We start from the raw sequence: 27,835 nt of genomic DNA, 5'->3' as shown, positions 1-27,835 counted from the left end.
CTGTACTTTCCACCAAGTTTAACGGATGAGATGTTTTAAAGATATCCCTCTGGCAGTAAGGGGCCACAACAGTGTCTCTCATGTCTCCCTCTCAGTGCTCCGGACATAAAAGATAGATTAAAAGTGCAAATGTCTTACTCCCCCTACTGGTGTAAAGTATGTTATTCCGTTGTAATGTGTGTGGAAGAGTAGCGTTAGAAAAGGTGTTTCTGCAGGGTTTGAGCAATTAGGGTAATCTGAAATTATCTGGAGATAAAGTAATATCCCTGCGAACACAGACTAAAGTAGCCTTTTGAAAAGCAATAAGAGACAACCATGTTTTAAAAAAAATCATATTATTATTCTTATTGTAAGAATATTTTTGCTTACAGTTTTCCCTTATCATTATTTTTGTTTTGTGCTTAATTGTCTTTCTTACCTGTGTTCGAGGGGGTTGGGGATGCTGTAAATTAAATACGTATTCATGCATAAGAATACACAGTAGAGGTATAAATAGTATCAATAAAAAGCAGAACCCAGATTACCAAACATTTTTTTTAATGGACTAAGAATAAACATGTACAATATAAAAATTGAATACAAACAGAAATATAAAAAAGATGCCATGATATTAACAAGAAATGTTTAGTCATCGTGATCTGCGGATTATTTTGCAGTTTTCATGATTCACTTCCTTCCACTTCCTTAATGAATTCATCATGAGACCATTCTGGGTTTTTCACTTAGGTACAAGTTGAGAAACAGGATGTTTTTTTAAAGCACTTAATAACAAGATTCTCTCCAGGTTTCTTGTGCATAAAAGTACAGGAAACATTACTAGACCTTACTCAAAAATCCCAAAATGTTTAGCCCTCATGTGTGAAGGTCAAATGTCATGATTGCTACTGTGTGTGTGTGTGTGTGTGTCTGTGTGTATGTGCCTACATGGGTGTGTGTGTGTGTGTGTGCTGTGAGGAGGAGGGGGATGCGGCGGCAGAGGACGATGACATTTGGGGGACGGGAGGCTGAGGGGTGGAGGAGGCAGCAGCGGCAGCGGCGGCAGCCGCTGATGATGCGGTCTCTATCTTGCTGCTGTGTGTGATGAAGCGCAGGCGCAGCTTCATGGCCGGACGCAGAGTCATGATGATTTTCTCCACCTAGAGAAAGATACAATTAAAACACATATAGATGGCGTTGAGACTGCCCTAGTTGGTAAATGATGGCTTTTTTTATTAATTTAATTACTTGAAAAGTCCATTTAATCACATTTGTCTGAGCCTGAAGCACAAATGGAGCTACAGTGTAATCTCCTCTAATTAACTCTGGTGTCAGGTCTGGGCACTGCTGGGGAGCTTGAGGTGACACATGCAAGCTAAAAATAGACACCCACAAACTATGTCCCCAGGCCCTGCAAGGTCACAGATGTCCTCTCAAGTTCTCCAATTTTAGTTGGAGTTGGTTTATTTCTAATAGTTACATTTTCCCATGTGATGTGATTTCTCACCTGCTCCTTCACGCTGTCTCCAGTGTACATGTACTTGATGTGATAGAGGAAGTCACAGATTGGGTCCATGTAGCTGAGATGTGAGCAGTGTTGGTCCACCGCCTGCAGCATCTCGTAGAAGGCCACGCCAATCTGAAACACACAAAACAAAGATATATATTTTGTGGACATATCCACAAAATGTACTGACGTAATGGAGACATTATTGTGGATAATCTAAAGGGTTTTAATCCTAAACAATGTGTACCTCCAACATGCATCGAGTCCTCTCCTGCTGGAAGCGCTGCAGGAACGGCCCCACCAGGTGATACACGTAGAGCAGCTGGAACTCTGTCAGGACGACGGGCTTCAGGGTCTCTGACAGGAACCTACACACACACACATTTATGATGACATGACAACAGAGGTGGGAAGTAGTGGAGTACAAATACTTCGTTACTGTACTTAAGTCCATTATTTCCCCCAGTACTTTACTCCACTACTTAATTATTTTTCTGTCGACTTTTTACTTTTACTTCTTACATTTTTAACAAAAATACCTGTATTTTCTACTTCTAATATTTTCCAAACAGGTTTGTTACTTTAGTTTTAATCTGTGTTTGGTGGCCTGATCATTATGACCATAAATTATATGTTGGTTGAAGAGGGGAGCAACAGAGTCAGGAAGGCTTCCTTACTTGGGAATCAGAGACAGCTGTCCGATGGAGGAGTGATGCCACACGGCGTGCGCTAACGCTAACACGTAGCTGCAGTTCATCTCACTGTAGCTCTGGTGGCAGGCTGTGAAGTCCAGCAGGGCGAAGGGGTAACCTGCCCAGGCCGTCTCTGAGGTCAGCGCCGGAGAGCTGATCACTGACACGATGCGGTCGTGGAGGACGATCCAGTAGGGCTCCTGGGGGGGGAGAGGGGAGAGGGAGGTGGTCATGGTGAGGAAACTCGGTGTAAATGTATCAAATAGTCATAAGAGAAAATAGTAGGAATTGTCAGTTGCGTGTTGTTGCTGTGTCTGCCATTGTTTTAGCTTCCTCTTGGATGCATGCTTATGGTTAAGAACTGGTTGCCTTATAAAGGTTGATGCACAAAAAACCCCGGTGTTTCTAATGTCACTGCATACATAAACACCGACACTCACTTCTAGTAAATAAGTCGTGATTGAGAGCTGGTTTTTGTACGAGTCTACACATTGCTTTTAACTGCAGTTCTACTCATTGTGGTGGTCTTTAATGACAGTTCTTCTTACAGGAAGTGCGGTTATCACGAGTCCAATGGCATTCATCCAAGCTGTGACGTTCTCTCTGGGAACTAGCGGTTGGCTGAAAGATTGAAAAGAAACATGGTTTGAACCTTCAATAATTTATCTTATATATCTTTGTTTTGTACGTTTGATCGAGCCCTAAAGTCCGTTGTACCTCGTCAGAACAACATTGAGCAGAGCGTTGCCGACATCTTTTCCCGGCACGGCCAAAGCCATCAGCTCCACGCAGGTGACGTGCAGGGCGTGGGCCGCGGGGTTGGGGAACTCGTTGAACCTCCAGTCGCAGTTGGGGAAGGGGCCGGGGGACTTGCCAGCCATCGGTGAGAGAGAGTTAGGGAGGATAGAAATAACTTGGGGGAAAACACAAGCTTATTTCCTGGCTGGTATGTCTACCAATCTACAACACACCATTACAGCTACTTCTATCTTTTCTGCAACTACATCGGATGCAATAAAATGACCCAAGATTTAATTACGTACAGATATACAAATACTATCGATCTGTCTTCTAAGCAACGAGGCATTAGGTAAGTGTATTATTCAGGTACATATTCCCCAAAGGCCTAGAAGTTCTTATTAGCCAGAATGAGAGGGATCGATCCGTCTACCAACAGGGGGTGATCATTGAAGGATATTGTCCACCAGGCGTCCAATCAGCTTGCAGTAGTAGGTGTCATCAGGGATCCACACGTTGTCCTCTCTGGGGTTCATGCCAAACTTCAGATAGGTTTCACTCAGGCACCATCCTGGGGTACGGTTGTCCTACAAAAACACAAACAGTGTAAATGCATTTTTAATGAATAATAACAAATCACAATTTCTGGTATGTGTGTTTCTTTCCTTCTTCCTCTTCCTACCTTCAGTGAAGACATGATGGCGTGCACCAGTTTTCTCTTGAGGTTGGTTCTGTCTCTCAGATGGCGCTCGTAGTAGTGAAGTGTGTTGTACAGGTAGGTGACGGGGCGGTCTGCACACACAAATATACATTAGTGTGCATCATCAATGACATTGAATCATTCTCAGAGCAGAAGATTTTTTTTCTGTCCCCTTTTCATCCTCTTCTAAGCAACCTAACTCACCATGGAACTTGTACAGCCCCCCCAGATGGTCCAGCAGTGTTTCCAGAGACTTGGAGACAGGAAGGAGCTCCAGGAAGCGATGGATGACGATGTCGAAGACGGGCAGGAAGCGCAGGCACACGTTGCCAAAGTAGATGGGCAGGTACTGGGGCTGGAGTGGCATGGGGGGGCTGACCTGGTCCGCAAGACCCTCGAAGTACAGCTTCTCCGGGTATTTCTGGTGAAAGGAACGAACATTGCTGACTTCCGATCTGGGTTTCACACTGCATTTTTTTCTAAGGAGTCTCAATCAGATGAGTTTATTATGGTAAGGATGTAAGTTACACATTTCTTTAAAGGTTTATTGGTGTGTGTTGTGACTTATTTGGGATTCACCCTATTTGCCAAATAACACAAACACATAGGCAAGTGGTAGACAAGAAACTCCTTTGTTCTGTGAGGTCAAATGTATTTGTTAAAGGGAGTAAGGTGGATTAGAAGAGAGCAAAGATAACTGCCTGATAAACTGGGAACACCTTCTAAATATAGCATACATTGAAACTAATATTGATTTCTTAGGTTGCTAAAATACCTTCTGCATTTACTCCCATTCACATTCAGCATGTTGATTTGTTGCTGTGCTGGTACCCCTGTCAAAAGGGGGCTTCCAGAACACTATCTACTGTCGGTTATATACTCACTATGGATGTGTACCTCTTACAACCCCATTTCAAAAGACTTGAACTATCCCTCAACTGAAAAGAGTGAGTTTTGCATACCTTGTGGTAGCTCATGTGCTTGTTGTGCCAGTCGCTCTGCAGCCAGTGCTCCGGAGCGTTCTCCTTGACAAAGTCGTTGACGCGGTTCCTGAAGTCGTTGGGCTTCAGCAGCAGCAGCTGGATTATGAAGTAGCAAACCTGAGCCTCGTTGCCTTCGTGGCTACGCATGGCCTGGAGGCAGAGAAGAAGAGAGGTCAGACACAAAGAACTTATCATATAGTATTTAGTAGGGATGTCACGATACCGGAAAACTCACGGTACGATAATATCGCGATAAAAAGTCCACGGTACGATATTTATCGCGATATTGAAAAATAAAGAAAAATAAAGTGAATTTTCTTTTTTTTTTACTTGAATTTTTTTTTCTTTATTAAATAATAAATCTGATTTGTACAGCATTTTAGTAGGATAGTAGTATTTTAAAGTGTCAACAATATAATAATCAGACCGTGCAATAGAATAAATCAAGTTTCACTTTAGTTTTTCAAGTAACTCAACTCTAACTCACTCAGCATCATCAAGGTTATCTTTTAGGAATATGAGCATGTCCACATTTCCAGGTAGAAGCTGGGATGTTTGGGCGTTTACAATATCCCCTGCTGTGGAAAAAACTCTCTTGCTTGGTACTGATGTTGCTGGGACAGAGAGATATGCTTTGGCCATGGGTGACAGCAGTGGGTAAAACTGTGTATTGTCTCTCTATTAATAATTATTTAAAAAAATTAATTAAAAAATCGCAGTAGATTTTGTCAGTCTCACGACGGTATTGAGACTTTTATTTACCGCGATATCGCAATATTTGATATATCGTTACATCCCTAGTATTTAGATTTCTCTATGTGCAAGTTCCTTCTCACCAGACACAGGATGAGTCTGTCCAGCGTGACGATGTTGTACTTCCACACCATGTCGTTGAGTATTTCGATGCATTTGTTGAGCTGCTGTCCGCCGGCGGATGTCGAGAACTCGTAGACAAGGAAGTCTGCAAACGTTCGCACGTGAGCCACCAGCGCACGAGCCCCGATACGCTCCAAGACCCTGGGGGACACAGAATCAGCAAAGCAGTTTGCGCCTCATGTCAACACAACTCTGTATCCTCCCACTGGACCAATTAGTCACAGATGTTTTTTGAAGAGACTTGGGAACACCCCCCCACCCACCCTTTGGGCCAATTAGTGTACAAAATGCCATAACATCAGTGGTGAGATGCTTCATTACCACATGCTTCATTAAAACACACTCCTTTGAATGAATGGTAACACATGAAAAACTCAAGTGGTGGGAACTGAGACTTTGCTAACATTTGTAATTATTTAAAGTCAATTAGAGAGAGATTTGTAAAAACTGATATTTGAATGAAAGCCCTGAGAGGCAAGTGAGAAAATAAATGGTTAGTGTGAAATAGATTTCACTTCTGTGTTCTGTTTTTTTTTTACCGACAAAATCTTTTTGAATTCTTTATTTGTTTTCATCTAAAAAGCTGGAAACAAGATTTACAAGGTGAAAATAAATAAAGTTTTGGTAGGTGATTTTATTTATTTTTTCATTTTTAAACAGGCTTCCATACACAAGTTATTGAGCCGTTTCCGCTCTACATCCTGAACTCCTCCCTTCGATGCAATGCACTTCCGTTTTGGCGGACTGGGTTTGTTTTGCTAGCTAGCTCCGTTGTGCCGACAAAGCACTGATATCGCAGAGACAAAGAGGATATAACAATTACAACATGAAGAAAAGTGGTTCGGGAACTACGTGTGCGGTAGTTGGTTGCAATCACTCGAGAAAGCACCTGAACGAGTGGTTAGATAGAGAGTGCTACGACCACAAACCAGCACCCAGCACCCAGCCATGTTGTTCATTAAATACAGATAAACACAACAAATACTGCATGCATTGTATTTTTTAATATTATATATGAATATTTTCATAGTGATGTAATTGTTTGGGCTGCTTTTATATTTTAATTTGTAATACCTGTTAGGATTAAACATGTGATCTTTCTTGTTGAAGCCATTTCTTTAGTTTCCTCTCAACAATTAATTCATTCAGTGTTATTTATGTACAGTATGAGCTTAATATGAATGATGAACTGTGTTAAAAGAAATTGTAGCACTCTAAGGAACATATGAAATGCAATAATGCAATAACAGTGCAATAATGAAATGAAATTACATTAAACTTTATTTTCACTCAAACAGTACAGGCACATATGATATATTGCACAGCATAAAGAGATCATGTAAATTGTGCATTATGTAAACAACAGACAACTGTTGGCTCCTGTGGGCATGACCTAAATAAGGCAGTTTATTTTGGTTTTATGCTGGGCCACGTCGTCATGTTATCCTCCCAGTTTTGCACTGAATTCGGGTGGGGGAGAGTAACGCCATCTCCAGTCAAAGAAGTAGAATCGTGTTCCCAAGCTAGCATCACTGTTAGCATCGAAATCGCTGTGTTTACACCAGTGCCCGTCTGACTGTTTACATCGGTTTACACCGACAGACGCTGTGCAAAAGACTTCCGGCGGAAATGAAGTGCATTTGTGTAGTGTCATGGCGCTACCCGTGTTTTGGCGCGTAAACTTGTCTATAGGAACCTCTTATAAATGTTTTACTGTAAATGTCATTTTGGCCACAAGAGCGCATCACTACTCATGTTATCAAATTAACTAAAATGATTAAACTTTTCCTCCACGTGTGCTTTAATTTCTTCATGCACTCTAAACACAAGGTACAACACCAATAAAATAAATATAGGAAAATATTAGATAAAATATAAAACATGGTAAAACATATTTTTCTCCGCACAGTTTTTATTTGAAGGAACCTAAATCGGTCATTGAGGAACAAGCTTTGTTTTCATGTTTTCTAAACTATTTGTATCAGATTTTGAAAATGGATCAAGGAGGGAAAATATATAACTGTCTTTCCACATGACATCACATGTTACTTGTTACACGCTTTTATCCAAAGCGACTTACATACTCAATACTGTGGACAATCCCCACAGGAGCAATTTGGGGTGAAGTGTCTTACCCAGGGACACAACGACATGCTGACTGCAGTGGGGTTTGAACCTGTGCTCCCCTGATCCGAACACCAACGCACTAGTTCACTGTGCCACAGCCTCCCACTTACACTGACTGTATACAATTAAAACAGTTCTGCATGGATTGCATCTGTTCTGTAGAGACACAAAATGGTGGTACCGACCTGAAGCCTGTCTGGTTGATGTGGTCCGTCTCCAGCAGCATCTTCCACAGCAGACAGAGGAAGAGGGGGGGCGAGCCCTGCATGGAGAAGTGGGTGATGATGTCATTCTCGTTGGCCATGGACTTCCACTTCCTGTACTCCTCTTCCACGTTCTTCTTCAGGTTGAACCGAGACTCCTGAGGAACGTTGTTCTGTTTGAAGAACGCCTGAGAGAAAAAGGGAGAGGTCATTACAATGGAGAAATGCATTTGAGATTAAATGAATTATTCCCAATTGACTATACCGCACCTGAAGTGGCGCAGGGAAGCAGGACAGTGTGTGTGAGGCCCAGTTGTGAGGCGTGAAGTTCATGATGGTCTGCAGGATGTCTTTACACCAAGTCCCTTGGATGGAGTCGGACCCTGTGAAGAAATCTGCACACAGACACAAAGCAGGCAACTTCAAAACATATTGAGAGCATATGGGAAACAGGACTGTAAGGGTAATCAAATGTATCTCCCATCAAATTAACAGAAAAAAGGCTGAAGGAAGAAAATGACAAACATGGCAGAAAATAGCAAAAGAAAAAGACAAGAGGAGAATAAAGAGCAAAAGAAAAGACAAATCTTAAGGAGTAACAGTCTACCTGTAACGTGCGTGGCTCGGGCCAGGGTGAGGATCAAGGCTCGGTTCAGCTCTTCAGACTCCTGTGACAGAACCGTCTTTGGGTCGTTGAGGAAGCGAGTGAACTGGGGCTGAACCTCCGAACTCCCCAAGGCTGTGATCAGCCGCAGAGCCGTGCTCTCAACACTGGGGACAGAGACACAGCGACGTCGATACAGACAAAGAGAAACCATTAACACCCTAAAGGACTTCAGTAGAGGTCGGCACCATCAAAAAACAAATGCACAATGTTTTATATTAGCATTGCATAAATGAAATAATGTTTTGAGTCAGATTTTGGGTCAGGTGTTACTTCAAGGTTCAGTCATGTACCACCTTATACTGCACATTGTATTTAGGGTATTCAGGGCACTCAGATCAGTGGGCAAATAGTTTGATTTGTGGGTCAAATCAGAAGAGGGGATCAAATTACATGAACAATTGGGACAACTTCTGTTTGAGCTGCTCCACCGGAGTTGAGAGTTATGTCTCTAAACCCACTTTTACAGAGCATGTTCACGACTAGCTTTGGTGTTCTGTATAAAAGATACGGAAATGGAATAATTGGAGCATAGTTGCTCTGCTGCTACACTCACACATCAGGCGCCTACACTCTTGTGTTACATCTAAAGATCCTAACAGGGGCATCATTGTGCTGGCTTGGTCTGGTTCAATGACGTTCAGTAAAGTAAGTACAATGAGTGTGCCTTACCACAGATGCAGCTGGTTCTGGTTGGTCTGGGGCACAGCAGCCAGACTGTGCAGATGACTGAGCAGCTGGACTCTGTAGTGCGGCTGGATGTGGTGCATCCTGTAGCTGAACATCTCCAGCAGCGTGTGGAGGATTCCCCACGCGTGAGACTTAAACACGTTAGGCAGCAGCTGGCCTGATCAGACAGAGTTACATTATTACATCTGTTCAATCTGTATCAGAATGTTTTAACACAGCGGGGAATTCAAATGTTTCTGTAACTCACTGATGAATCCCTTGATGCCCAGTGACTCGATCTCCATGTAGACCAACAGTCTGCTGTAGGTTTCTACCAGTGCGGGGGCCAGGGCGATGCTGGATTTGGCGTGGGCCAACTTTATCACCCTCGTGGCAATACTGTGGATCAGACTGCAGACAGGAGAGGCAGAGAGGGCCGATGACACAGTTAGATGCTTTGCCGTTATCTGAGTTGCTCTCTTTATTTGTATCTGTAATACATTGTCAATACTTCATCAAATTCATCCATAAATGAGTTTTTTTACCTCTTCGAACTTAATAGTTATGTTGCAAGAATATCTTCAAACGCTTCACATCCCATAAATCTGTACAGCCTAAGCTAGGATATGCAACTCAATAAACCATATTAATTGATTACGTTTTGCAATTGTCTCATAAACGTTTTAAATAAATACAAAAATCCACAAACAAAGCAGTAAGTTATTTAAACTATGTTGATTTTCTTTGTTTTTGAAATCTTTTTTATGAGCCGTCTCAGGCGTGTTCACAGTTTAGGACCGCACTCGAGATGATGATGTCATCATGAAAAAACAGCATTATGACATGAAAGACAGAAGCCTTCGCTTTCCACTGAAAATAATGTATGCTTTATGTACGGTTTCTATTTAGATTTGAAGGATCATGCAAACAATGATCTCCAGCGGGAGGAGCCTTGTCTTAGCGTTAGTTCTTCTTTACATCACTTGCTTTTCCTCACCTCATCTTGGCGTGCACTGTGAGTGAATCCAGCAGGTTCATGGGCAGCGGGGTGACGGACCCTGACGCCATACAGTTGGTTCCGGGGAGGTTGATCCTCATAGATCCGTTCCCGTAGATGGTCTCCACCAGGACGCCCATGGGCAGGGTGAAGCACTCAGAGTTGGTGCTGTAGGCGTTACACAGCAGGGCGATCTTGTAGTCGGACATGCCCAGGTTCTTGTTACGAAGCGACTGCTGGAGGAACCTATCGTACAGGTGGGGGGGGGAACAGAACGTTGACTGTTTGTTTGGGATGTTTTAAACAAGTAACTGGTTAGCGTATTTTGGTGCACACTAGGGTATTTAACGAAAGTACATATATCAGGCTCCAGTATTTTAAAGATACGTACTCATGGTGTAGTTTCAGAGAGTGAGGTATGGGTATCTGTAGTTTGGAGTTGTCGTTCTGAGCCTTGCGGTTCAGGTGGATCCAGATGCAGGTCATGGCAAAGGAATGAGTGGACTGCGGCTTGTTAATGTCCGAAACTGGAATACACTGGAGGGGGAAAGAAAACACGGATAAATCTGATAGTAACCTATAGAGTTGATACTTGCAATCACTAGCACCGCCACTTCTACCAATGCTATTCCTACACAAACGTACTACCACACTACAGCCAATAAGAACAGTCAAACGTAGATTGTTGTAAACCATACTAATTTCTTGGCAGATTTGTGTACCTCTTTTTCTGGGTAAAGCAGGTCAAAGAGCTTCATGACGGGCAGGAAGTCAGCCAAGGCGTTCTTCTGAATGCTTCCTGAAATGAACTGCAGCAAGACCCACATCAGGTGGTCTCTGCCTTTAATGAGACCTCTACCTGCAAGCTGTAGAGAGAGACACACTTAACAACACAAGCATCACCGGTTGATTCTAGGCTTTATCATTTAAACACCCTTGTATGGCCTACAGATAAATGTTCTATAGAATGGATCAGTCCATCAAATGCACCTTGTTGTTTGTTTTTTGGCAATGAACTACACTCAAGATAATAAATAACATATAAGTAATTATTTGTATAAATATATACATTTTTTACTATTCTATATTTATTTAAAGAAACATAAAATGCAGTTTATAATTATTTATATATAAAAATAAATACATCTAGCTATTAACAGTTTTTAAAATGTATAATAAACTTCTAACAGCAAGACACACTTCCCTGTCCAACAATACATTTGATATTGGAGTCTTCTATGATGTCCCTTTTAGGTTCCTATGATTTATCTTGTTTGTTTTCTGACAAAAGAAATTGTTGATTTTTATGAACATTATTAAGAAAATTGCCAAGAAACCAAATCAAGCTGAAGTCTGTTTCCCATTATGGATAGTTTAGGCCTCTCTCCCTCTGCTATCCCCCTCCTCTCACCTTCTGATGTAACGACAGCACCATGTGAGGGAAGCTGGCAAACTGAAACAACACAAAGAAGATGAGCTGGGAGGAGAGGTGCTGCCACAGCAGCTGGCTGGTCCCCCCGATGTCGGCGTCAAAGTGCTCCTCGGTCTCCGAGCGCTCCATGGCGTACACCACCAGGTCCACCAGCTGCTCCTCCAGCACCGGGCAGCGCTGCTTGTGCTGACGGGGGAGGACGGGGGAGTTACAGGAGAAAGGGAATAGTGGGCAGGAGAGAGGAAGTTAAATAGGGAGGGAAAGACGCCCGAGGACAGAAAGAGACAGGAAGAAGAGGGGGTGAGGGAAACATTGAAAGACAGGAGAGATGGAAGGGAGTGGAAAGACAGACAGAGGGAGGGAGAGAATGTGGAAGAAACCATTTGTTAAATTGACTTCACATACACATTTTAATGATATTGATGCTGTAACACTTGTAGCTATGTTCCCATCCCTTGCATGCAGTACGGCATCTCCATCCTGCCTCTGTCAGCTGAGTAAACCTTTCTGTGGCCCCTTTTTCACATTTACATTCATACGAATAGTTCCTGGTTATTTCCCAGTGATTATTGTTATGTAGGTGCGTCACAAAGCGTTAGTAAACTCACTGTAGTAAGATTTATGTCAAATGTTGTGCTGCAGCTTCACTACGCGAGAAAGGTGACAGTACTTAGGTTTTGGGGAAAGTGAACAAATCCAAAAAGAAAGTTGATGTGGTAGGGGGTGTTTATGGTATTTGGGAAAAAACATGAGACGGCTAATAAGCAGTTTACTCGCAAGCAAATTCTAGAAAGTAAATTCAAATGGACATGATTACTACAAGATAAGTGGTTTTGGAGCTTCCTACCCAAAGACTGCAGTTTATAATTAGCCTGTTTGCTAACACCACCACAATTACATGTTGCTTAAAGTGCATTGCCCATATAAAAAAAAAAAAGTTAATACTGTTAACGCCATATATAACATTGATTCAACAATGCTGAGCTAGAAATAAGTCTTATGCAAGTACTAACTATTTTTCTGAAATGGTTATTTCATTTTCGTAAGCAACAAGTTAAGACTTCCATATGTGAGGGGACTTTCAATGAGAGAGGGGAGAAGAGAGGGAAGGAGGGAAGGGAATCAAGAGAACATTTGAAAAAAGACTGGGAGAAAAGGGGGAGACAGGGAGGTGAATATTGACAGAAGGCAGGTTAACCAAATCTTGAAGCCCCTAAATTAAGGGTAAGCTTAGCTGTTTTTTTTTTTTTTAACCCTGACCTTCTTTTAAATCTTCCATGGAAGAATATAAAATTCCAATATTGACATTTTGCTATTAACCCAGGGTGGGAAACGTAACTTCAGACAGAAGGAGTGTGGAACACTTTTCATAAAAACAACACAGCACAGAATTTAACAGCACACCACAGAGCATCACCAAATGACACAGCACAGCACACAACACCAAACCAAAGAGTGCAACACGTTTCTGCATGCGGGAAGGCAGTCAGGTGATGTGAACGGAGAGAAAAGGAAGAGGAGCTACGAGACTGACCGTCACTCCTCTTCCTCCGCCTCCAAACACACACAGAAAAAGAGAGGGCAGGAAAAAATAAAGAAAAGGTGAGAGAAAAAGAGAAGGATCCATGAGCATTTCTTCCCTCTGCCATCTAAAGAAATCAGCCCATGGCTTACCAAGTTACAACCCAAAACAGGTATCCTAGCAACAGTGAAACCATACCAGAAGCCGGTTTATAATCCACCTCCTCTACAAACATTCCAACGGATGTGTATTTAAATCAAACACATTTTAGGGAAGCTGAAACTTAATCTGCATTACTTCCGCAAATTAGTCAGTGAAGTGCAACATAAAATGTAAGTGACAGAACAAAGTCTCATACTGTTTGCTAAAGGGATGACTGACTAGTGCGGCTTGAAATGCCTCTCTCTGTAACAATTCGGTAGATTTTGACAAAATAATGAAACCCAATTGTTTTGGGCGATTAGAACCGTATAATGCTTTTAAGGGGCCCTATTATGCTAATTTTTGGCTTCATATTAGTATTTTGTGCCCCTATTGTGGCGTGTTATCATGCTTTAATCTGATCTGTCTGCTCTGATTGGTTAGCTGGCTTAGAGATGTCCCACCCCTGAGCCTTTCAGGTACAATGTGTTGAAGCGCTGGTGTTACATAGTGATGTCAATATGCTACTAAAGTAAACAAACTAATCCAATCAAGGCTTTCAGGCAGGGCGGGTGTGTCGGAGAGAAACTCCCTATGGGAGGGACATTTTGGAGTTTAACCTTTACATGCACCAAAACCGATATAATGAACTACAAGAAAGGGAACACCCCAAAGAGCATTATTGGGTCCCTTTAAGGAAATATCAAACTGAAAATGAATAAAACTGGAGTTAAATTATAATGTTATTTTAACTTCTTAAATCCTTCTACTAACATTTTTTTCTACATTTAGGCCCGCCCAATCATAATCATTCAGTCATCGACATATATATATATTTTTTTATAAATGGGGCAGGTAGTTTGTAACTTATATTTCACAATGAGATCACAATGATCTACAATGCAATAGTTACAAACTGAAAGTAAAAAAGTTCACCACACGTCAACCAATGAACATCACACGACACGGGTCAGAGTTCACTCTGACAATGCCGATCTGGGCAAAAACACAGTTCAAAACACTAGAAATAACGGTAAGGAGCATTTGGCTTAGTTGTCCACGCTTTGCCATATCTTATATTTTGGAATTTGCCCATACACATGCAGTACATTTCTGAAGTTACATAAATGTTACTGCATCACTAAGCTGGAAAGAGGGACTCCTAGGAGAATGATACACGTATAAAGAAGTTAAAGCCAGTTCATTGAGAGCTAGTTTAAGATAAGATGGACCTTTAGTGATCCCCATAGGGAAATGCAGGTATTGTAGCAGAAACAGAACTTGAAGTAGAAGACATGACAATCAGAAAATCATTAATTCTCAAAATCTATGGGATCCAGTCATTCACGCCAACGCCTACCTAACAACAAATACCGTACAATGTTCTTGTAGACTTAATGATATAGAAGGAGGGAGGGTCTTCCTGTGATTACTGCCTAACTATTGCAGTGTACTTGAGTTGTAAAGCATATCAAACCGTATTGCAGTTTAAATCAAGAGCACCATTCAGTCCTGATTAGAGTAGTTTTGCCCAGGTCAGCACAAAGGAAAAGCAGCGGGGTCAGAAACGAGAAGACCTCGCTAACAACAAGCAAGGACCAGACTACATTCAAACATGCAGTGCAGCAGGACTTGAAATGTCACCAGCAGGGTTTAAATCAGGATGATTATGGTAGCTTCTTATATAAAACCAAACATGGCTGGGTCTAAAACATTAAACAAAACTACTGTCCAGAGTGTATATTCAAATAATAGAAGAGAGTTTAGAGAAGATTTAACATTTACATAACAAGCTATTCAAATCTGGCAAAGACATAACTATAAAAGTAAGCAGTAAAACTCAACGGAGCAGACTTAGTACTCTCTACGAGTATGTGTGGTCACCAATTAGAAATGGTTTGTTTTCCTTTATAAAACTCTGGAGTATAAGACAGGAATTCTGTTTATAGAGAGATTAGGTGTTGTATTATCTCCAATAAATAGATACTGATTCATCTGGCCATCTTTGGATGCAATCAATACATTTGATTGTCTCGCCGCTGCTATATTAAAAGCAAAGATAAGGTATCACATGACGGAATAATCGATGTCATCGAAAACTATTTAATTTACACTCAGCCCATTAAGGTTAACACACCATGCATGGTTAATGATCCGTAAACATCGATCAACCAGCTGCCGCATGTCTTATCCTATTTTATGTCCGTGCTTGTCAGTCTGTGTATTTATTTACCAAGTGTTTGGACACATCTGTGTTTTTCTACTCGGTATTTCTCTTTAAATCCCTGATGAGACCATTTCAAGCCCTGTGGCATTTGTCTTCACTCCATCTCAAGTTCTCTTTCTTTTTTTTATTGTCCAGTTTCCCATTTCTATGACATCAATGTGGTAAAAAAAACAGAAAGCTATGCGTCCAATGGGCTGGTTAGTTAGTAGGTCGGGTGACCAGGAGGAGGAACAACGACATACCTGGGCAATGTTCAGAGTCTAGAGAGCGCATGGCGGAGAGACAGACAAAACACAACACACAACCAGAGGACAATAGAGAGAGAAACAAAGAAAGAAGGAGAAAGAAACGGAGAGGGGGGAAAAGGAGAGACAGAAAAAGTGGTGACTAAGGAGCTAGGCCGTTCACTGTCCGTTCAGCACAGTTAGCATTATCTCAGCCAGTTCAAAGAGAAAAACTGCATTCTGGGTTATTTGTTCGTATTTGAAATGGGAGAAAAAAATTGAAATCAGAGCTCTGGCCAGTGTTGATCATCAAAGCTGGTCCAACTGTGTTTATGGTGCTCAGTGAGCTTGGCTGAGTTGAAACTGCATGAACCCAACAGGGAAAACTAACACCAGTGCATTATGGGTCAAGCGCACAGCATTGGATTGCTCTACATATTATATAGCTGTGGCAACAAGGGAAGTGTCAAACGGAAAAAAGGGTGGGGAGGTGAAACAAGAAATATAAGAAAAGAACCAGATAAAAACAAACAAAAAAAAGAGCTGAATATGAAGAGGAACGGGGGGGAAAATTCAGGAGCAGGTAGAGGGAAGGAGAGATGGGTGGGAACACATTCTAATAGATTTAAAGGGACAGGAAAAGTGAGGGCAGGTGGAGGGGCCTGGTATAACAAAAAGGTTGTCATACCTGCTTGTTGAGTCCTAACATGTTGCACACCATTTCTCGTGAGTATGGCTGTTCTAACACATAGCGCAGCAAGCCCGTCTGTGGCTCAAACAGGTCCTACACACACACAGAAAAACATACCATGTATTAGGGATTTGTTCATTGGTGTTAATGCTCGTTTTTCTGTACATGAGAATATATTACCTTGTCAAACGGGAGCATGCCCCTCAGGGGGAAGCGGAGAGTAGTGGGGTCTAATTTCCAGGAGTTACAGATGGCCCCGCTGTTATTCACCACCGGTAACAAGCTGCACCGACCTGAGGGGAGATTCACACAGAATGACTAAACAGGCACACTGATTGTTCAATATACAAGTTGCATTATGTTCTTTTCTCATAGCTTTAAGGCATATATTTTTGGCATACATGAGTGACGAGTTAGCTACAGATAAGATTTATATTTGTGCAGCTTTTTCAGCTTTGCACCCCTTTAGTTCAGATTTCCATTATTGTTTATATTTTTGTTTCAAAATGGAATGGAATTCATTAGAGCTCTGGCAAAGCATGAAAAAGAGTATTGCCAAAACCAAGAACCCTTGAGCAAACTAAAATATATAAACAATCAAACTCTAAATACAATATTCTGAAAGCGTCCAGCGTCAGTGTGTTTTTGTCTCTCTTACCACAGATAGAGTTGATTCTGGCTGTGGGTCTGAAACTGTCCACAAAGTCTGATATCAAACTGCCTAGGAGCTACACACAGAGACAGAATGATAATAAAACAAAAGTATTTGTTAGAAAAATATGACGTTGCTGCAAACATGCACACCAGAAACGGACTCTTACCCAGTGAGACAGCTGTCCCTCTGGATACAGTTTTCGGATTTCTGTGACGGCAAAGTAGGCTGGCAGGAGGCAAGCATTTCTGTCTAGGATGTACTCTACCACCTGGAGTAAAGAAAGAGAAAGCAATTTAGGTGAAGGATGTGATATGCTTACAGATAATTATTCAAAAAAAGATATCATAAATCATTGTATCCAATAAATGAAAGAAGGATACCTCTCTGGCGGCCAGAAGCTGTTGGACTATAGCTGAGCTGACAGTGGTAGGAATGGTTTGAATTTTATCCAGTACCGCTTTCAACAGGTCTCGAACTCCCTGAAAAAACCACAGGTTATAAATATGGCCGATGACGGAAGGTTTTCAAATTGAGTCTGTTAAGAAGAGATGAGAAGCCGAGAGATGCTCGATAACTTAATCTAGAGTTTACATTAGTGAACTTTGAGATCAACTTGTAGCATCTTAAAACACAGGTCTCAATAAGTCTGCATTCAATAGATCACAACATCATTGTTTCATGTGTGTGAGACCTTGTAGTCCACCCCTCCAATGATCTTGCGGATCAGTTTGAAAGTTAACGCCCACAGCTGAGTCCTCTCCCACTCCAAACTGTCCGAGCTGATCAGAGCTCCACACACCATCCTTCAGAGACACAAAGAGACTCCTTAGAAGCACGGTTAACACAAAAATAACAAGCACATAAGATAAGGGGGCACATTATGTTTGTGTTATATCCAGTCTTTAAACAGATCAACTGCAGGATACATGTTGTTAATGACATTTTAAGCATGATGACATTGCTTAAAATACAATTCTTGAATTATAGTGGCATTATAAACCATGAAGATCAGTCCTTGCTTACAGTGATATAAAGCCTAATCAATTAAGCAACAAAAAAAAGAGTAACCAAAAAACTTTCAACCCCCAGCATGCTTCAGGCCTTTATAAGTGTGTATATTTACTTTGGCGGTAACAGACTCGTCTCCACAGCCATTGCTAGACAGTCGTGGAGGAAGGAGATCCTTTTGGGACTGTGCTGGCTGTGTATAAAGCGCACAATCCACTGCACACACTGATCATGAGACTCCTGCAGAAAGACATGGAGGGCATTGAGAAAATCCAGCTAATTATTCATTCATTATTCTGTGTGTAAGTGTGTGTGTCTGTGTGTTCAGACACCTGTGGTAGGGTCCCCCAGTATTGCCTGAAGGCTCCAAGACAACTGGTCAGTTTAGTCCTCTCGTCCTCTGGAGTGACCATAAACATCCTAAAACACAACATCATTGATTTTCACACTGTTTATTTTAAGATGTTCTTTTTTGTTGTTGTTTCTTCTAGACATAATGTGTGCTATTGTGTTTGGAGGTATCTTACCCAGCAAAGGCCTCTTCTATCATCTCAGTTTTCTGTGAAAGAAGACATTGAGAACATATTATGTAGAAGGACATTTTATATAAACCATTTTGATCTCTCTTATGCTATTCACATCTCTCTTAATAATAGTAGTCATAATAATAACCGTCTGCTCTGGTGCCTTAGTTAACAGGAAAGTCATGTGTCATATTTTCTACAGTACAATTGAGATGTTGGTAGAGATTAAAGTATATGTTACTGAATTAAAGCTACAGGTAAATCCCACTTCCTTCATCTTACATTAGTGCAATGACCCTCTAAATGCTTTGTATCAACGTCCACTGGAAATAAACCCCCCAGAAACAACATATGTTAAAGCAATGTTGCTAATTATATCACAACACATTTTGCATGTGTTTTGACATTAAAATCTACTTTTCAATGCGGTCACCAGTCACTGGCAGGTCAATTGTAAAGGTAAACATGAAAGTACACTTAGGTACTTGTATTCAAAACGTCTTTGACATCCAATTATGTTAACTGTATGTATCAATCTTAGCTGTTAGTTCATATATTTACGGCTAGTAAAAACGTAACTGTATTGAAAGGCAAATTATATCTAGCGTTAGCTTTATAGTTTGAATGATTCATTTGCAGCAGCTTCATGAGTGAACATATCATGGAAGAAGCTAACGTTGTCTGAAATGCTAACATGTGTTTTAGCTGTAAAAGCAGTAAATAAAGATGCAAATTACCACAACATCCTCAAAGATGCTCTGGAGCTGCGTTTCCATCGAAAGCGCCATGTTTGCATCCAACAGTTTATTTTCTTTAACGAACCATCACACTAATGAATAAGGTTAGTCGCAGACAATGCTATCTGCGAGCTAAATGCAAAGAGGCACTGGGATGAATGCGCCGCGCGACGTGCAACTTCAAAAACAATCCGGAGACACATCAGCGACACGAGCTGCATAGTTCCGCTTCACTTTGTCTTCATTATGTGTAGAATAAACTGCATATACAAGTGTGTAACTCTTATTTGGAATTATAAAATACATTTAATATTTTATTGGCAGTTTTCATAAATATGTACCGCTTACACTGGGAACGTATTTTTATAAAACAATATTTAGTTCAGTCTCGCCTATTTAATCTAATGTAGTTCTAGTTTACAATTGTTAAAAATATGATCTATATTTATACAAAGGCTTTCACATAGATTCGCAAGCCATTGTATCTATATTTACACAGATATAGGCCTACATAAACTTAAAGTAAACAAAGTACTTTAAGTGCACGAGTGGTAGAAGGTTTAAGCTTAATAAGTGCACGAGTGGTAGAAGGTTTAAGCTTAATACTTATTCTAAAAGCTGAAGGCATTATAAAAGCCAATACAATATGTTACATAAATTAAAACCAATAAACCAATCATATGATGAGCTTCTCAATCGTATCGCATAGTTTTATATTTAAACAACACTCTCTAAGCCAATATAAAACAGACTATAGCAATGTCTCAATGTAACGATGTAACTAACATGCTGACGTGTTGATTCATCAATGAAAAAATTAAATTACGCATGGCCCATTTTGAATAACAAGTATTTTTTACTTTTGCAGGAGTTATACATGTTTAGTTTGCTTTTGCTTACGCATCAGATTACTCATTCACAAACACACGCGTGCGCACACAAACACACGGACACTTGCACAGGTGTAATGTGAACAAACAAGTTAGATCGCATTCCTTCCTCCTACACGGAAACCTGGGGTTGTTTGTAAATCGTTAAGGTATCGGTAGTCGCTCAAGTATATCCATTCCATTCCGACTAAAGCGGCTCTAAGGTCATTCTTCCTCGGACATGTTTTTAAGTGATTTATTTTAATTGAGTGGAAACATATCGAACCACAGGTGTTCATTCGGAGCAGGTAACGCAGCCTACGGAGCCCACAAGCCGGCGGAGGGTCTGAGCACCTTCCGGACAAAAATGTTGGTGTTTCTTGTGAATTTGTAAAACATGATCGCTGCATACAGATATGTGGACAGTGGTATTTTTTCTGAACCTCCTGGGAGCTCTGCACTTCACAGGTAAGACTTGAAAATAACCACATTACGATTACTAGCTCTTTTTTGTTTGTTTTTCTGTCTTTACGTATTCCACATAACATACTAATTATCAGTCTTGTAAAGTAATTAAGTAGATGTACTCGAGACGAGTACTGTACTTAAGTACCATTTTGAGAGACTTGTACTTTACTTTAGTATTTCAATTGTTTGCTACTTTGCACTGCACTTCTACTCCACTACAATTCAGAGGTAAACCATTTAGGCTACTTTTACTCCACTACAATTATTTAATACCTTTAGTTGCTTTACAGATTTGGATTAATGATGTGAAATATAATCAAAACTTAAATCAGACTTTAGTTTCAACTGGAGTAAAAGTAAGCTCCTGCAGTATACAAAGTAATTCAAACTAGCTGCACCTTTATCAGCTTTATAAACACTTTAGTGCATTAATAATTATAATCAAAACATATAACATATATTATTCTAAAATGGGCCAATCTGCATAATCAGTTTTTCTTCTTTACTACTTTTTCCACCTCTGCTAATTATTCATGAAACTGTTATTTGGCTACTGTTAGGCTTTGGATATATGGCATTAGGTGAAATGTGCAGATGCATTTAATCATTGACTGACCTGAGTTACTGTGGAGCAGATTTGATTTGATATGGCTCTGTTATGTGTCAGAAGTCCAGGTAGTTTTATGATGTTTGCCCAAATTAAATCTATATTTTATATGCCCAGCAGCATGGGTATAGTTTGATGAATGACACAATCATTCATTCATATTAGGAAATATCAAGTATTAAAATAGAAACTGATAATATGCACACAGGTTTGATTAACTTACTCCTCCTGTACACGGCTTGTTGTTTGTGTGATTATGTGCCTCAGTGAAATAAGGCCTGTACATGGCATACAAATGAGTAATGTGTGTAGTTAAAGATTAATGGTTCATAGGTTCAGGTGTCTGTAACCTACAAATCTGGGAACGGATTAACTGTCATCAGAAACTAATTTACAACAATCTGTTGCAAATGCACAGATAGTTTTATGAATTTGGGTTTTCCTTCTTTTTTTTCATAATATGTGAAGTACACAACAAGTTAAATTGGTTCAATTCTAACACCTCAGCTATATTTAAAGGGCCCAGGTCATGCTTTTCCGGTTATTACCCGTAAGTTATAAAAACCTTCATAGCACACAAGGGGTGTGTTATGAAGGTTTTTCTGCATGTAAACGGTCTGCAGAGTCAAAAACCCTCAAAGTACACCCTGTAGCGAGTAAAACTCTAACAAAGAAAAGACCTGTCTATGCTGCCCCAAAACGCCTCGTTGGAGATTTCTCATTTTCTATTGTTTGCTTCCTGGGTTCTGTGACATGTGAATACCCAAATCAACAACAAATGACCGGATTGGTCCAATCCGCGGAGCACCTCACACACCAGGATCCCTTGGCTAACTAACAGGGAGTCCCCATTGACTTGCATATAGAGCTCCCTGAACGCTAGTAGTAGGCGAGTTGTGATCGCGGAGAAATAATCTCCGCAGACCCATTCTCAAAGCGTTATAAACCTTTTTCTTACTCAATATCAAGCCACACTTATTGTTTTTACTTCGGCTGTGAGTGTTTGTGTGTGCTCAGGATGAGTTTAGCTTGTTCTCGCTGTGTCGCCGACCCAGAAACCTGTCCGCTCCTCGCAGCAACGAGCCTCGCAACGTCCCGACCAATCAGAGCACACTGGGCTCACAGGGAGGGAGGGGGGGCAGGAGCTCATGTTAATTGTATCTCTTATAATTCCTAATCTCTTTCTCCTCAGTCTCCTCCTCTCCCCCCAGCCCTATCAATGTGACCTTCTCCTCAGTCGATCTGAGAAATGTGCTGGAATGGCTCCCAGGAAGTGGCACACTGGATGACACACAGTTTACAGTGCAGTATGCCATGTGAGTAAAGAATTTAGAGATTAAATTTAAAAACGCATTTATATGACAGCAGTAATTGTATTTTAGTTGCATATATATTGTATTTAGGTTGCATAATTTCTTTCCTTTTTGGGACATTGGTCATAATGTATCAATGTTGGACTTTACCTGGTTTAAGCTGAAGTTAATGTATTATTTAACGTTTCAAAAGAGGTAAAAAGCTGGCTTTTTAAATATCCCCAAGTACCCCAAAATAAAATGGGTGAGGCCACTTTTATCCACTACGCACCCAAACTGTGGAACACCCTACCAGTTAAAAACACATCTTTTTAGATTAGCTTTTTATTAACAACCCAACACTTTAAATGTTCTTTTAGTTTGTATTATTTATCTATCCTTAATATTGTTTTATCTATTTTATAGGTATTTTTCATTTCTGTTGTACCTATACGTTCACTTTGTTTTATGGGGTTTTATATTTTATATTGCTGCATCGACTCAGTTGTCTTGTCTCCTATCTGTCAGAGAGAAACCATTATTTATTTTATTTTATTATATTTGTATTATCATACATTTTACCTCCTTGTGTCTATCTGATTAAATGTTATATTTTGCTGCATTTACCTTTTTTAAGTTCTTAACAAATAATCTGAGGGGGATTTCTTGTTGTTTGTTTTTAACTTGTGATGTGTCATTTTGTATAGCACTTTGAGCTGCATGAGTTGTATGAAAAGTGCTTTATATAAATAAAGCTTTATTATTATAAGACGGAGAGATAAGAAACATGTAACTGTATCCAACAAACAGCTTGTGTAAGCTTAAGTTTCTTGCTTGAGTGAGATTTCTTTTTTTAGCTCTTTCCGCCATTCTTATTGACCCAGTTTGTGCGGGATATCCTCTAACTGTGAGGGTCTCCTCTGTGTTTCCCAGCTATGGGGACAGTGTTGAGGGCAGTGGACGGGCTCACTGGAGGGCGGTGCCGCGGTGTACGGGCATCGTGCTGCGGAGGCGGTGTGACCTGAGCAATGAGACGGGGGATCTGGAGCAGGGATACTATGCCAGAGTTCGTGCTGTGAGCCGGAGAGCATCCTCAACATGGGTCCGGACAACGAGGAGATTTGATCCATGGTCGGACAGTAAGTTTAAGTGTCAACATGTTAAAAAAAAAAGCAAGACATAAATACTTAAAACTAAAAAGTGAAGGGCTGATAACTTAGCTGATATTTCTACATCTTCCCAAAAGGTAATATGTTGCTCTATCTGTTTAGCTACTTTTGGCCCCCCTATGGTTTCTGTGGAAATCAAGGACAACAATGCCACCATCAATTTGAAGGGACCCATGAGATATCAGCCCAACGCCCCAATGGTTTCCATGGCATCAGTCTACCCCGACATGACTTACGAACTCTTCATCGAAGATAACCATCACGTACAGATAGTGAGTTAAAATATACAGCTTTCCCCGCCTTTCTGGCACCGACAGCTTGTTAAATCAAGCACACCTTAAATTGTATTGCACTGAATTGTCTTTTTCTGTTTGTTTTTAGCACCATTCTCAAGTGGTCTCAAGTTCGTACACATTTCGCAAGATGGAGTACGACACAAAGTACTGCTTTTCAGCCAGGGCAAGTTTATCTTCCATGCCAGCCCGATGTCTGCTCTCAGCACGGTACTGCATTACCACACCTAAAGGTACGACAGCCTGTGTGTGTGTGTGTGAGATAATATTTTACGCCCTATTTGACAGGTAGAAAGGAATGTGACTAAACATGATACACAAGTGAAGCAGAAATCATTGTGTGTGCCTGAAAAGCCTTTTTGATTATAGTCTGATATGATTAGTCTTGCTTTTGCTTGGTAATAATGAGTTTTACATTGTATACAATATGTTTTAATATTGCATGGTGTTGATATAATATTACCTATATGTAGTTTTTAGTGTGTGTGTATTATTGTGACACGTTTCTGTTTCCCATCTCACTCCAGACCCAGTGATTGGCCATCTGCAGAGGGTAGTTGTGGGTATTGTTGTTCCATTTTTGTGCATGGGTATGCTGGTTGTGGTTGGCTACCTTCTCTATAACTACCTGTCGGGGAAAGGACAGCAGAGCCCGTATATACTGGTAATGAAAACACACACATTCACACTTTTACACTTATTGGCGATTTAAAATGTGATTTGTTAAAGGGTAAAAGGGAACATTGATTTTACACATGATGACAAGTTTACTTGTCATGATTACAGCTATACTATATAAAGTCTTGTATGGCTTTGTTTAGTCTTAAAAAAGATCAGCTTGGCTTTGGCGACACTTTTAAGGTAGCGCCATGATGTTTTGAAATGTGATTACCAAACTCATTTGAGTCTGTTATTGGTTTTAAATATACAGTTGTGACAATTGGGTGGCAATGAGATGACATTATCATTCAACCTCCAGAACCTGCCTACCTTTCATCAGCCCCCTCTGACGTTCCCCCCTGAGAATCCCAAACCCATCATCATCACCATCATCACCATCATCAAAGATCAACAACCAGAGAGCGGCACACCACACTCTGCATGCCCAAAGAAGCCGACACCAGGATACGCCTCCCAGAGGCCCCAAACACCACCGGCACCCGAGGAACCCTGGGACGATTTGTCTGTCGACTATGGGTTTCTTGCCGCAGCTCCTAAAATTGAGATCAGAGGAGGGGATTGGAATGATCTGAACTGCCCAGTAAGAGGCAGTTATGAGAAGAAAGAGTGCGACGTTGAAGATGACCACCCTCTGACTAATGCCCAGACAGAGATGAGCCCACTAATACAAGCGCATGCATGGTCACTGCCAGTGTTAACACCATTAGTGTCTGGTCAGGGAGCGTCTATGGGAGAGGTGAAGGGAAAGGAGGAGGAAAGAGAGTTCCCAGGTTTATTAATAAGCACAATCCCACGAATAGGCTTCTTCCATATTCCTTTGAATCTATTGGCAAAGAAGGAGGGAGGGATGGGGGAGGAGATTAATGGAAATATGAGAGTGGGAACGGATGGAGAGATGGATGAAAGTGAGGTATTACCCCTTCTTTCTGCTTATGCCTCTCAGAAATCTATGCAGATCTCCCAATCTGACCAATCAGATGACTTACCAGATGACTATGGTGTTCTGATGATGAATACAGCACACAATATAGAAGAAGAGGAGGAGGAGGAGGAGGAGGGACATCTTTGTATTGATTGGGATCCCCATACCAGGAAACTTGTGTTGCCCGAGATAGCGATGGAGTTTAACAAAGAGGGAGTGTGGGATGGAATGATGCAGGGAGAAAAAGTGAGGGAGAACATGATTGGAGGAGAGGGAGAGGTGGAGACTCTGAATTTTAGTAATGGCGAGCTGAGGTTGGAAAATGTGTTTGTGAGACAAGGGTCTGAGGAAAAGGCCGAGGCACAGAGGGTGTTGGAGGCAGGCGGGGATGATTTTCTGACCGAATGGGGTTTGGTCATCTCGATGGACGAGTAGATGATATTCATCAATTGATTTACTCCATTACTATAAAGAAATATATGTTTTTCTTCTGCACCTATTATGTGCACTTAAATAGCATAACCTATGGGTTTTATTAAGAAAACTACAAAATCGAATTCTTAGGAACACTTAGTACTGTAGTCGTGTTACTTGTATACCTGTTAACGTTAATGTTGCTTTATTAAATTTACTTCATGATTTGAACTTTATCAGATTAACGAATGATACTGATCAATGTGAATACTTATGAAAGAATTACACTTGGGCTTGATGCATGTACAAAGTCGAGGTCTTCTTGTAATACAAATATTACAAGATTTTGCAGAACGACCACATTTCAGATGTTTTTGTGAACAGATCGCAAATTCTTTGTGAGACTACATGCTTCACAAGTAGATGTTGGATGTTTGGATACTGTGACACAGTTTACTGCGGATAATCCATGATTATACATATCCTTGTTTACTTATCATCGCTGTCTAGCAGTAGTAGGTGTGTTTAGTTTCATGTTTCAGGTATGTACCTTTTTAAGTTCCTGGAGCAGCACTTAAACTAGACACTTTGGAACAGTAGTTGTTTGTACTGTTAATTTCTGCTCAATTGGGCCGAATCATAATGTGATTAATTTCTAATTTTCTCTGTCTGGGATTGCGGTATTCCTTTTAATATAAATCCACTAGTACTGAATAATGTTATATGAAGGAAATACTGATGTTCAGAGGAAGAAGACATTATCTACCTCTATGAATAATGTGTTCATATCGTTTATGATGAAGTCAAAGAGAGCACTTTACTCCTGATGTTTTGTTTTCGAATGTAGAGATGGTTTCATTTAAGAAAGAGTCTCTACCTGAACTAGAGTATGTGCCAATATTATTTGTAAAAGAAGTCAACATAATTTTGAAATCATCAGTGTCTTTATGTCTTTAAACAACATACTGTCTGCTGTGCAATATTACAGCGGTATCACTTTGTCATCTTGTTTTTTTTATATGCAACAATTTGTATGTTTGTTTGGAGCTGAGGTTTTAAGAAGCTTTGTGGAATATGTTATGCTGTCTTGCCTGCAAGTGATCATATTTCCTTACACTACTGGCTCTTCTGCATTCCATCAACAAGCTATGATTAAAGCACGGTGCATACTTTCACTTTGATAACCAGAAGAATGCTACATTGCTTGTTTCCCTTGTCATAGTGTGGGTAACCTTACGCTCCTTTTATAATGTTGTTCCTCTTTCTCCTAATTGTTGTAACTGTTTTTACTCAAGATGTTAAATTAAGGAAGCTTTGGGTTGGTCATCTCTACAAACCTGCATGTTTTCAAAGCCACAGTAAGCAGGAATTTTAAAACCCTACATTTAGTTTCACAACTCAGGTTTTTCTGCAATGTGATGACAAGTTTGATGCTGTGCATGAATTGTATACGTACAATGTTTTTCATAGAATTGTATGTCGCCAGACAGAATTATTGTATATTAAAATAAATTATATTAAAGTGAACAAGTTCTGCTCTGCTTTGTTTTTAGCATGAAATGCCTCTTTTATATTACAGTATATTCCTGACACCTGCCTTTTATAAGATTCAACAAGAGAATGAATAGAGACATCTGCTAGTCAAATCTTAAACTGTTTAGATATACTGTATTTTATATTAATCTAAATCTGCAAATGCAGAGGTGTAAAAAATCACGTATTGGCATCAAGAAAAAAAAGAAAAAAACCTTAGCATACCTTTTAGAATAATACTTTTCTAAAATGTACTTTTATTTATTCAATCACTGCAGTTTTGAAAATAAAAGT

At 40.4% G+C, this 27,835-nt stretch overlaps 2 protein-coding genes across 3 annotated transcripts; one reads left to right on the top strand and one right to left on the bottom strand.

The window, feature by feature from the left end:
* Positions 1-520: 520 nt before the first annotated feature.
* Positions 521-19,464, bottom strand: med23 (mediator complex subunit 23). 2 transcript variants are annotated; one of them, XM_079643464.1, is made up of 31 exons: positions 19,294-19,464; positions 18,560-18,591; positions 18,365-18,452; positions 18,148-18,272; positions 17,716-17,827; positions 17,405-17,503; positions 17,191-17,292; positions 17,028-17,097; positions 16,550-16,662; positions 16,367-16,462; positions 15,697-15,714; positions 11,544-11,750; positions 10,855-10,998; positions 10,524-10,669; positions 10,133-10,378; positions 9,404-9,546; positions 9,139-9,313; positions 8,410-8,573; positions 8,073-8,197; positions 7,785-7,990; positions 5,433-5,613; positions 4,576-4,746; positions 3,818-4,034; positions 3,596-3,705; positions 3,374-3,500; positions 2,893-3,058; positions 2,724-2,796; positions 2,161-2,375; positions 1,731-1,851; positions 1,484-1,615; positions 521-1,136 (listed from the first exon to the last, which is right to left on the bottom strand). In XM_079643464.1, exons 1-31 carry the CDS (start codon positions 19,342-19,344, stop codon positions 921-923), a joined length of 4,191 nt encoding a protein of 1,396 aa, XP_079499590.1. In that variant the 5' UTR covers positions 19,345-19,464; the 3' UTR covers positions 521-920. The 2 variants fall into 2 exon arrangements, with proteins under 2 accessions (XP_079499590.1, XP_079499591.1); XM_079643465.1 differs by lacking the exon at positions 15,697-15,714.
* Positions 19,465-20,248: 784 nt separating this feature from the next.
* il20ra (interleukin 20 receptor, alpha) lies at positions 20,249-27,538 on the top strand. The gene is made up of 7 exons (XM_079645598.1): positions 20,249-20,630; positions 22,430-22,553; positions 23,463-23,668; positions 23,801-23,970; positions 24,080-24,224; positions 24,519-24,655; positions 24,971-27,538. The coding sequence occupies exons 1-7, from the start codon at positions 20,579-20,581 to the stop codon at positions 26,027-26,029; spliced, it is 1,893 nt and encodes a 630-aa protein (XP_079501724.1). The 5' UTR covers positions 20,249-20,578; the 3' UTR covers positions 26,030-27,538.
* The last annotated feature ends 297 nt before the right edge of the window (positions 27,539-27,835 follow it).

Source organism: Notothenia rossii, assembly GCF_949606895.1.
Source record: "Notothenia rossii genome assembly, chromosome: 8".
NCBI classification, from domain to species: Eukaryota; Metazoa; Chordata; class Actinopteri; order Perciformes; family Nototheniidae; genus Notothenia; species Notothenia rossii.
Note: the sequence above shows the minus strand (reverse complement) of the source record. Positions and strands in the feature narration are given on the sequence as shown.

What these genes read in the sequence shown, in the direction of transcription:
- med23 (XM_079643464.1), bottom strand. Translation starts at nt 19,344, where the DNA reads ATGGCGCTTTCGATGGAAACGCAGCTCCAGAGCATCTTTGAGGATGTT. An exon ending in AGGGACAGCTGTCTCACTGG is followed by an intron (nt 17,098 to 17,190) that starts GTAAGAGTCCGT and finishes CTCTGTGTGTAG; the next exon opens with CTCCTAGGCAGTTTGATATC. An exon ending in CCGAGCCACGCACGTTACAG is followed by an intron (nt 8,198 to 8,409) that starts GTAGACTGTTAC and finishes GTCTGTGTGCAG; the next exon opens with ATTTCTTCACAGGGTCCGAC.
- il20ra (XM_079645598.1), top strand. Translation starts at nt 20,579, where the DNA reads ATGTGGACAGTGGTATTTTTTCTGAACCTCCTGGGAGCTCTGCACTTC. An exon ending in TTTACAGTGCAGTATGCCAT is followed by an intron (nt 22,554 to 23,462) that starts GTGAGTAAAGAA and finishes TGTGTTTCCCAG; the next exon opens with CTATGGGGACAGTGTTGAGG. An exon ending in ATAACCATCACGTACAGATA is followed by an intron (nt 23,971 to 24,079) that starts GTGAGTTAAAAT and finishes GTTTGTTTTTAG; the next exon opens with CACCATTCTCAAGTGGTCTC.